Here is an 11,044-nt window from a genome sequence, read left to right on the forward strand (position 1 = left end):
GTCCTTGGAGTCGTGATTCAGCCCTGCAGTTTCTGTGTCTCTACCTCTCAATCCAGGGCATTAGCTACTCAGGATTTCACTTTCCTCCGTCTATTGCTTCCTGACCTAGACACATGCCCACCATCAACCATCCTCGACAACACTCCCTAGACACAGGGGCATCAGTGAGCATTGTTACTTACTGGGAGAATGCTCTCGGGAGAATGGGGGAGGGGAGCAGGAAAGAGCAGGGAAATTTGCGTTAAGCAGGACATAATCTCTTCCGGGACCTGCTTCAGTTCCAACCCAGGTAGAGCTTTGCAGCTGACCCCAGTGTTTGTTGATCTGAGAGTCAGTCATTGGCTCTGAGCTGCCCGGGGTGAGGACCAACCAGGGAGGGGGTTGGAGAAGGATGTGAATAGTCAGAGCAGCTGGGAGCAAATGTATCCAGTTAAGGGGATCAAAACAGAACGTCAGCAGTGGCCACATTTAACCCCAGTAATGCCCCAAATCTTGCATAACTCCATGTTATCTAGGCCATCTCCCCCTACCCCACCCTGCTTCTCTTTTGAAACAAGGTCTTTCTATGTATGTAGCCAAAGCTGACCTTGAACTCATAATCTTTCATCCCCAGTCTCTGAGTGCAAGCCTCATCCTGCCTGGCTTCACCCACTCCCTTTCTTTTCTGAGACATCTCCAGTTATTCTTCCTCATTCTTACTCCAATTCACTCATACTGGCCACCTCAATATTCTGGAACTTTCCAGCATGCACTGGCTGCCGATGAATTGTGCTTTTCTGGCCCTCATCAGGCATGACTTCCTCTATAGAGTCACCAGTCTTTATTAAAAGGAACCTTCATAAAAAGGCTTGTTCTGGCTGGGTATGGTGGCACACATCTATAAATCTAGGACTTGGGACACGGAGGCAGGACAATTTGAAGTTTAATGCTAGCTTTGGGGCAACATAGTGAGTTTGAAGCAAGGATTGTCATAAAATAAAATAAGACTGGCTTTTACTGTCATATCTAAAATGACAATTTCACTCCCAACCAATACTTAGAAATTCTACCTAGTCCCTATATATAATTTTCTTATTTGTTTTATTATCTAATTCCACTCAAAGACATATTCTGAGGACTACTTTAAAGCAGTGGCTGGTAGGCTGAAAGGCACTCTGCTGCAGGCGATGCATACGTGCGTGCATGAATGATTCCTGGCAGGAAGCCGAAGGCCTCAGTAAACACTGAACTGAACCAGACAAGCATGGCATCCTCCCTTACGTAACGAGTTAGGGAAAGGGCAGAGCTCTCCAGAACCCTGTTTTTCCTTCAGTACTACAAGCTTGGTTTCTTCGTGTGAAGATGTATGCATTTATCTTAATGTACCATACACTGTATTTCTGCATGTACGTAGTAAGAATAGAACCCCTAGGCTGGGTGTGATGGTGGCTCACAACTGAAACCCAGCACTGAGCAAGGCTGCCAACCCAGGTTATGCAGTGAGCTCCAGGCCAGCCTGGGTCATGGTCATCTTTATCCAGAGCACAAGCTCCCCTCCTCCAACCTCAAAGACTAGAAACATTTAGGATTTTCTAATTTTATTTAAATGAGTTCACGTCAAACCCAACAATCTAGTCTTACATATAATAAAGTAAGAGAAAGGCAGAGCAAAATCAAAGTGACATAGGTTGCATAGATAACTCAATTTCTAGAATGTAAAACTTAAATCCAAACTTAACACTGATTAAGGTCTTAACACAGACTGATTTTAAAGGGTAGAAAACTATTAAGACATGTAGAATATCAAATCTCAATCAAATATCTATTAGTAAAGCCAAATTCTTTAAGGTATATTAAAATATTCTAGAAAGGAGGGCTAAGGTTACTAAAAATAAAAAAGCAACTATAGAATTTTGCAGATCAGCCTTGGGGTGATGCTGCTTCTGCTGTGACCTCGGTTTCTTCTTGTGACTCAGGCTGGGCAGAGGGTTCAGAGGTTAAGGGAGGGCTTTCTTCTAGTTCGGCATTCTCCGCACTCTCCTCCTCTTCCGCGTCCGCAGTAGTGGTACCTTCAGCTTCCTTGCTGGTCTCAGCCTCCTCTTTGCTGGTCTCAGCCCCCTCCTTGCTGGTCTCAGCCCCCTCCTTGCTGTTATCATCAACCCCCTCACTGCAAACGTCGGCCTGGTCTGGCGCTGCACCCTCCACCTCCGGAGGGGATTCTGGGACACCTTCGGTGGTCTCCACCGGGGAAGCGTCATGGTCGTCAGTGATCTTCAGCTCAGGCTCTGAGCTCAATACGGACGTCTCCACCAGGGCAGCTTCGGCAGGGACCTCAGAGGCGGAGGCCTGAGACTCTTCTGGAAGCACAGCTGCAGCCTCTGGGACTTCCTCAGCATCTACAGAGTCAGATTCCTTTACAGAAATTTCTCCAGTCTCTGAACACGCTTTCCCGGCTTCTGCCACATGCTCCGTTTCGCCTTTAGGATTTGGTTCATTAAGCAAAATGTTAATTGGTAGAGTATGGGAGTAAAGTAGAATGCTACACTTTATTTTATTTGGGGGGAAGGGAAACATCTTTGATACAACACTTACTACAGACTAGATTAGCCATGAATCTGCTACTTAGCCTGAGATGATCTTGAACTCCCGACCCCCCCCCCCCATTTCCCAAGCGCTGTGATTACCTTTACCTCCCCCTCTCCTACCCCGCACTCCGCAGCCATCATGCTGGCTCTAATACAGTTTCCTAGTGTCATGACAAAGAAATTAAAGCCGAATGCCCTGCCCTGTGGTGCACACTCTTGGTTCCAGAGTCCCAGAGGTGAAAGCAGGTGGAGGGTTCGACCTGGCTTACATGCTGAGAGGTTGTCTCAAAAACAAACAAACTAATCAACCAACCAACCAACCAAAGCCAAACCAAACCAAACCAAAAGCCCCCCAAACCAAACCAACTAACCAAACAAACAATCCAAAAAAATTCCCAAACCAAACCAAAATAATCCCGACAAAAAACAAAACAAACCCACCCCCAGAACCAAAACCTGACTCCTGAGCTGCTAATATTTCTGTTCCTAAATAATCATCATAGTAATTAATAATGACTTTATAATTAAGATAGAAAAAAAGGATCAATTTAAAGTAATTGGCTTGGGGCTGGAGAGAGGGCTCAGCCTTAAGAGCAGCGGCTACTGCTACAGACGACCAGGGTTTGGTACCACCGGTGGCTCACAACCAACTGTGATGCTGTTCCAGGGGAGCCAGCTCTCTTCTGACTTCTTGTGTGTGGTGTGTGTGGGGAGGGGAAGACCAGGGATACAGGTAGCATACAAACCACTCAGCCATCTCTCCAGGCCCATAAAATAAATCTTTAAGAAGTTAACGTGAGCTATTTAAGGCAGGAATTGGATGTAAGTGTGAAACTGTAAGGTTCTATTCTCACAGTGGCTGAATTCTCGACTGAAGGACTCAGTACACACCACTGGCTCAACTCATGTGAAGTAACTTTGAGAAAGACACAGTGCTTGTCAAAACAGGGGGGAAATAGCTTATAATTTAAAACAGTAAAGAGGGAAATGAGAGCTCACACTGCTGAGAGGGACAGATTCTAAAATTATGTTTGCATGAACGGATGTCTGAGTAGTAGCAATTATATTACCATACAGAGAATTAAAACTGCCCATCAGCAGGACACACAGAAATCGCCTTCATTTATCAAATGCACTCATCCAAAGCAAGTAGCATTCCCTGAAGTGAAAATCTATAAGGGTAATAGGGGGAAATATTTTAAAGATGTAACTAGTTAAGATGCCTGCATTATGTGGTGAAGGCAAGCATGTTTAAACTTGTTTTCCTGCTGGAGAGATGGCTCAGCGGTTAAGAGCACTGACTGGTCTTCCAGAGGTCCTGAGTTCAAATCCCAGCAACCACATGGTGGCTCACAACCATCTGTAATGAGATCTTCTGGTGTGTCTGAAGACAGCTACAGTGTGCTTATATATAATAAACTTGTTTTCCTAATATCTCTTCACTGAGTGTGATCTAGCAAACTCCCTAGGAGCACTGTGACTTTCCTTCCCAAGCGAATGCCACACATAGCCATTCTTGATTAAGGTACTAAAGAGACAGAAGGAAGAAAGAAAGAAAGAAAGAAAGAGAGAGAGAGAGAGAGAGAGAGAGAGAGAGAGAGAAGGAGGGAGGCAGACAGACAGACAGACAAGTGTGGTGGCACGTGTTTGTAATCCATCGTTCACAAGGTAGAGCAGGATGACCACATGTTTAGGGTCATCCTGTCTTGGAGTCATGAGACCTTGTCTCTAATAAACAGAAGAAGAAATTTACTTTACCTGGAAGTGGTTGTAACTCCGCCTTTGTTTGTTCTTTCGGGTCAGTTACATGTTCTGTATGTCTGACTTGCTTTGATGTGAAAGCCTTGTAAGTCTGAAAGAAAATGTGCGCTTAGCTCTATTTCTTAGGTTTATCTCACACAAGCTCTATGAGACCTCCATTAGAAGTTCAAAGATCAGGGTTGGGGATTTAGCTCAGTGGTAAGGCCCTGGGTTCGGTCCCCAGCTCCAAAAAAAAAAAAAAAAAAAGGTTCAAAGATCAGTGATGGTGCACACCTTTATTCCCAGCACACTGGGGGCAGAGACAAGTGGGTCTCTGTGCTCTGTGAGTTAAAGGGCAGCCTTGCCTACAGAGTAAGTTCCAGGACAGCCAGAGCTACACAGAAAAATCCTGTCTCAAACAAAACAAACGGAAGAAGAAGAAGAAGAAGAAGAAGAAGAAGAAGAAGAAGAAGAAGAAGAAGAAGAAGAAGAAGAAGAAGCAACAGCAGCTTAAAGAACAATTTCAGTGCAGCTCAAGAGAGAAATCATGCCCACCATCACTTGAGCCAACCCCTCTTTTGGAGATACAACCTCTCTCCATAAGGGCCTTGGCTGACCTGGAACTTGGAATGCCAACCAGACTGGCCTTGAACTTAGAGTACTGGCATGAGCTAGGAAGCAAGGCATATGAATTATTTAATAGGGTCTTTAAGCACTTACGTAATATCCACCAGCACTGACTGTCACACCTACAACCAGGTAATAGATCATATTGGAGCCAGATGGTCCAGGGAATTTGCTGGATGACACTCGGCGAAGAGATGCTAGGAAAACAAGTTTGAACATGGTTACTTTCACCACATAATATAGGCATCTTAAATAGTTACATCCTTTAAGTAGTTTCTCCTATTATCCTAGGAGACTTTCACTTTCTGGGAAGGCAGTGTTGGAGCCAGGGTAGTGATCTTATCCAACAGCTTCTCGTCTGATTTGCGGGACCCTGGCGAAGTCTACCATCTTGATGTCAGGAAGGGTGATGTGGGTGAGGACAAAGTACTGAATTACTTTCCTCCATACAAGTCCAACAATTATTTCACCAGAAATAATCACTTCTCCTTTTTCTCTGTCCTATTTCTCAGCTGTCCGCTTGAGAAAGAAGGGAAGGCTTGTTTTAAAAATTAAGTGCCCTTATACCTAAGGATAAAGTTTGTACTTGAGGATTGGTAGAGAGCATGCTCAAAACGCACTAGCCCTAAGCTCTCGATACTTAGCTCAGGCCAGGCACACTCTTGTACTTTCTCTTGTCTCAGTCCTCCTGAATCCTCCTTGTGGACTGCAGCCACAAGCTGGTTTGTGGTGAGACCTTTGTTGGCTTAAAAACAGATCTTTGGGGCTGGAGAGATGGCTCAGTGGTTAAGAGCACTGACTGCTCTTCCAGAGGTCCTGAGTTCAAAATCCCAGCAATTACATGGTGGCTCACAACCATCTGTAATGGGATTTGCTGCCCTCTTCTGGTGTGTCTGAAGACAGTAACAGTGTACTCATATAATAAATAAATCTTTAAAAAAAAACAGATTTGGGGTTGGGAATTTAGCTCAGCGGTAGAGTGCTTGCCTAGCGAGCGCAAGGCCCTGGGTTCGGTCCCCAGCTCCGAAAAAAAAGAAAAGGAAAAAAAAAACAAAAAAAACAAAACAGATTTGTGATCTGGGTGTGCATTTTATAGATCCAGCTGCTTAAGAAGCTGAGGAGGGGGGTTGGGGATTTAGCTCAGTGATAGAGTGTTTGCCTAGCAAGCGCAAGGCCCTGGGTTCGGTCCCCAGCTCTGAAAAAAAGAACCAAAAAAAAAACTTGGGGTTCATCGGGCTTGAAATGAGCACCTGTACCTGCTGAACCAACTCCCTGACCCACATCTCATTGTTAAACAAACAACCCCACCAGAACCCCATCCCACTTATGATAGAGAATGTCTGCTATGCAGGAGGCCTGGGTCCCTCCCCAGCAACAAAAGTAAGTAAGTAAATAAATAAAAAAGCCCACATCACAACCTTTTGACACATGTGTATAACCTTTAGGTTTCTTATTTGATCCAGGATGTTTTTAAATATTAGGAGTCAAATCCAAGGTTCCTAACCTGCTAAGCAAGCTATACACCGTGCAATTCAGAAAGAGCTTATTAAATAGGAAGAAATAAAGGGAATGATCAATGATACAAGTAGACTTTTTTTTTTCCTTTTTTTCGGAGCTGGGGACCGAACCGAGGGCCTTGCCCTTGCTAGGCAAGCGCTCTACCACTGAGCTAAATCCCCAACCCCACAAGTAGACTTTTTAAAAAAAGATTTATTTATTTCATGTACATGAGTACACTGTCACTGTCTTCAGACACAGCGGGAGAGGGCATCAGATCCCATTACAGATGGTTGTGAGCCACCATGTGGTTGCTGGGAATTGAACTCAGGACCTTGGGAAGAACAGTCAGTGCTCTTAACCGCTGAGCCATCTTTCTGGCCCACAAGTAGACTTAAATACAATTTCAGCTGAGTTATTTAAAAGAGCAATAAGAGAAATATGCAATAGAAATTTATCAAACATATTTTAGTAGGTTTATACAATACGAACAATGTGAAGACTAGGGTTTACTTTTTTGTTTGTTTTGTTTTGTTTCTTGAGACTGGGTTCTTTTGTGTCCCTGGCTGGAGAAAAAAATTTTTGGATTTGTTTTTATAATTGTATGTGTATGAATGAGTGTTTTGCCTGCATGTGTATGTATGTGCAACACATGCATGTCTGGTGCCCTGAAACTCAGACACAGGCTTCAGGTTCTCTAACACTAGAGTCACAGACTGTTTTGAGCCATCTTGTAGGTACTGGGAATTGAACCCGGATCTTTTGCAAGAGCAACCAGCGCTCCAAACTGCTCCCCAGACTATGATAAAATGCAACTGCATATTGTGTGAAAAGACATAGTAATATATCCTATAGCAGAGGCTCTCAGATGTATGGGTTCAAGGTACATAAGAAAAATGTGCCTGAGAAAAAAAGAAAAAGACCTACAATTGTTGAATGTGTTGGTGCACATCTGTGGTTCTAAGACTTGGGAGAGTGAGGCAGGGGGATATAAGTGTTTCAGACCAGCCTGGATAGCTAGACCTTGTTTCTATAAGACAACAACAACAATAACAAGGACAACCTCTAAAACCAAGTAGGCTAACCATAAATAATGGTATTTACTGAATAGGAAGACTTACATGTTATATTTTGTCTTTCTGCTATTTTTCCCAATGAACTATTGCAAATCTAAATTATTCATTAAAAACTTACATTTTAATAACTAGAAAAGTTATTATATTTTACAGCAAAAAGAAGGACAAAACGTAATGATAGTTAAAACACCGAAACAAATTTTTTACTAAAGTACATATAATACATCAATTAATGCCCACAAAGGAAGACAAATTTAAGATTTCAGCCAATGCCAGACTGGTGGCCCAGGCCTTTAATCCCAGCAATAGGGAGGCAGAGTTAAGAGGATCTCTGAGTTTGAGGCCAGTCTGGTCTACAGAGTGAGTTCTAGACAGCTAGGGTTACACAGGAAAAACCCTATCTCAAAAATTATTAGTAATTATTCATAGAAGTAGGCTTGCCTACGGGGCCTTAGATGGACCTAAGTAGGTGAAAATTAAAACAACGTCAGTGACCTTACATCTAGGACTGCTAACTGCACATTTATGTTAGCACTGTCTTTATTTTGATCTAATGGGAGGAGTGGGAGGCAGGGGGGTGTAAAAAAGTATGATACAGATGCAGGACTCAAGGGAGTACAGGGGTCTGCAGCCAAGCCTCAAGACCAGTCTCTGGTACCCACTGCAAGCTGTTCTCTGAGCAGGAGCAGGCTCTGATGGGTGTGTGCCTATGCCTGTGTGCTGTGTGTGTGAGTGTATGTGTGCGCGTGTGGAAAGACAGACAGAGAGAGAGAGAGAGAGAGAGAGAGAGAGAGAGAGAGAGAGAGAAGAGGGAGAGAGAGAGGGAGAGAGAGAGAGATTGGAAGAGAGAGAGAGACTTCTATAGAGGATGAGGTCAGTCTCATCTTCTTCATTTGAACACCAGAACAGTCTCGATTATAGTCAGTTTAAAATAAATGGCTTCTCCTCACCTCAGAGGGGAAGGCATCTTAATACTTGTGGGAGATTTCTTTCAAGCAGCATTTAAAAAAATAGGTGAATAGATCTCCTTCCTGAGACCCTCCACCCCAACACAGGCCTAATCAAAGCACGGGAAACAAGTGTCCAAACCAAACCAAACCAAACCAAACCAAACCAAACCAAAAAATCCTCTGGCTCCTGGGTTTCCACAGGCATTTTTCTGTCTTTCTCGCTCAAATACTTGCTCTGGACACTGCCTCGGATGCCTCAAGAAGAGGGGCAAAGTACAGCAAGAATTAACTTTCTAATGTTCAAGAAAGAGCTGTGCCCCAGTAAGTGATGGGCAGAGAGGATGGGCGGTTGAGAGAGGACCCTGCAAACAGGCCCGGAGCAGCGACACCTGTTAAGCTCCTAAATTCCAGGATGCTTCTTCTTTAGAAAATTTCCATTCCCTCACGTATCCCCTAATCCGAAACTGATGGAGCTGCAAGCTTGTCAACAACACCAGAAGAGTGCCCCGAGGCCGCCCCCTTTGAAGGGATGACCCGGCCAGAAGAACCCGGGGCTTAGCAACACCAGTGTTCGGTGAACCGACACTTTTCCTGGAGCCCACCTGCGAACACATGAACACCCCATCGGTTCCTTTACCTCTTCAGAGAAACTAGCGGTTCATTGAATAGTCAACGTGGGACTCTGGGGTTAAGCCAGACCCTCTTCGCAGTATTCTTTTTCACTCCATATCTATTGATTATAACCCACAGCCACTGTAGTCCTCGCTTTAAAAAAATGAAGGAACGGGGCTGGGGATTTAGCTCAGTGGTAGAGCGCTTACCTAGGAAGCACAAGGCCCTGGGTTCGGTCCCCAGCTCCGAAAAAAAGAACCCAAAAAAAAAAAAAAAATGAAGGAACATTACTTGTCGGAGATCAGGACTTCAAGACTGGAACCCAGGAAGTCTAATTTGAATTCAGAAGTCATCCTGGAAAAGGTTATTTCCAAAGTCTCTAAGAACTTCGGAGAGCTTGCCCGAGACCCTCCCTCACTGTTCCTTCACTGGCCCATGGTCCAGGGTTCTGCAACTAGGTGCTGGCGGGTTCGGGCGCTGGTCCCCCGCCTGGACCCATGGAGAAGAGTGGGGCACTCACCGTCCTTCCCCAGTGGCGCGGGACCGGGGGGCGCCCTCCGGGGCAGCGCCAGAGTCTTAGACACAGCCCTGCGGAGATACATCGCCGGATGCGCTGAGATGCGGCAGCCGAACAAGCAACCCAGACTCAGAGGGAGGAGCCTCGGGAGCGCCCCGCCCCGGGTGGGACTCGAGATCCCGTGCGTCCCGGCCCCGGGGGACGGGGGAAGGGGGTCGAGTTAGTGGTTAGCACCTTGGTCCCCTTACCCAGCTCTAGTAGTGTTGCTTTACTGTGCTCCCGGGCAGCCGCTTAATGGCTGCATCTCAGAAGAGGATAGGGAGCTTAGAAATCGCTGTTACGTGCCTGACCCGCTCTGTCCCATGGAGTGTATCTCCAGAGCACGCAGGACACATTTTGAGAAGCGCGCCTGATTCAGGATTCATGCGCAGACAGAATTTATTCTCCAGGTGAAAGACCACTTTTTCCCACTCGTTGTGCTAGCATTCCTAGGAAAAGGTAGCGGGAAACTTAACAGGCGACTTTACAGATTTAAAATTAAAGGAAGGGTAGGTAAAGTTTCCCTTGGCGATGGCTGAGTTCTAAGCTAGCCACTGTGTCCGGGACTTTAAATATAGGGTAAAGTACTTACCTAGCATGGGTTCGACACCTAACAGCGCATAAAACCAGACGTGGTGGCGCGAGAGATTACTCCCAGAACAGAGGAGGGGGAGGCAAGAGGCTCAGGAGTTCAAGATCTTTGGCAACGTAGCATGACACCGTAGGCTACATGAGACAGGCTTCAAAAACAAACAAACAAACAACAAACAAACAAACAAACAAACCACTGAGGGCATTAGGCGAAAAAACAAAATAATCCACTCCAGGACAATTAGGTAAAGGGTCCTCTGGAGGAATAGCAAGTGCTCGTAAACACTGAGGCATCTATCTCTCCAGTCTGAATTGTGACCCTGGGTTTCTTGAGACGGTTTTCTCTGTGTAGCTCTGGGTGTCCTGAAAATCGCTCTATAGACCAAGCGAAGCCAGCTGTTTTCAGGAGCGAGGGCTACACAGACAAACGATCTAGAAACCAGGAACCCTGTCTGCCTCCGGAGTGTTGGGATGAAAGTGTATGCTGCTGCCACCTCTACTCAGGTCAGAGTTATGAATCTTGTTGACTTGGGTGACCACGGAGGAGAGAGCTCTGAAGCATAGTAGATGTGAAATACGCTCAGCCCGAAGGAAGAGTCAGTGCTGGGTCACGATTCCTCTGCTCCGTTTAGTCTGGTATGTGGCGATATTTGTTGTATCCATTTTGTATGATGGTCCCAGCTGAGAGAGACAGTATTGTGACATTGTATACCTCCTGCTTCCCTAAAGGCCCATGTCTCAGGGCAAAAGAACCTTCTATTCTTCTGAGCTTTGGTGGGTTCTTTTTACATTTTTAACTAGCAGTTTCCCAAGTCTTTGGTTGTCAGATTT

General features: G+C 45.3%; 1 protein-coding gene across 2 annotated transcripts; it reads right to left on the reverse strand.

The window, feature by feature from the left end:
• Nucleotides 1–1,560: 1,560 nt before the first annotated feature.
• Mgarp (mitochondria-localized glutamic acid-rich protein) lies at nucleotides 1,561–10,726 on the reverse strand. Of its 2 annotated transcripts, none has more exons than XM_087634581.1 (4): nucleotides 10,215–10,726; nucleotides 5,025–5,128; nucleotides 4,323–4,416; nucleotides 1,561–2,456 (listed from the first exon to the last, which is right to left on the reverse strand). In XM_087634581.1, exons 1-4 carry the CDS (start codon nucleotides 10,219–10,221, stop codon nucleotides 1,900–1,902), a joined length of 762 nt encoding a protein of 253 aa, XP_087490707.1. In that variant the 5' UTR covers nucleotides 10,222–10,726; the 3' UTR covers nucleotides 1,561–1,899. The 2 variants fall into 2 exon arrangements, with proteins under 2 accessions (XP_087490707.1, NP_001103026.1); NM_001109556.1 differs by lacking the exon at nucleotides 10,215–10,726 and adding an exon at nucleotides 9,587–9,700 and having other exon boundaries at nucleotides 1,563–2,456.
• Between the last annotated feature and the right edge of the window lie 318 nt (nucleotides 10,727–11,044).

The sequence above is a fragment of the Rattus norvegicus genome, chromosome 2 (assembly GCF_021556685.1).
Source record: "Rattus norvegicus strain SHRSP/BbbUtx chromosome 2, alternate assembly SHRSP_T2T, whole genome shotgun sequence".
Lineage (NCBI taxonomy): Eukaryota > Metazoa > Chordata > Mammalia > Rodentia > Muridae > Rattus > Rattus norvegicus.

Bases quoted from the DNA above. Each gene is read 5' to 3' on its own strand.
- Mgarp (NM_001109556.1), bottom strand. From the start codon at position 9,668: ATGTATCTCCGCAGGGCTGTGTCTAAGACTCTGGCGCTGCCCCGGAGG. The intron at 4,417-5,024 runs GTAAGTGCTTAA...ATTTTCTTTCAG, and splicing joins TCAGTGCTGGTGGATATTAC to ACTTACAAGGCTTTCACATC. The intron at 2,457-4,322 runs GTAAAGTAAATT...CAAATCCTAAAG, and splicing joins GGAGTTACAACCACTTCCAG to GCGAAACGGAGCATGTGGCA.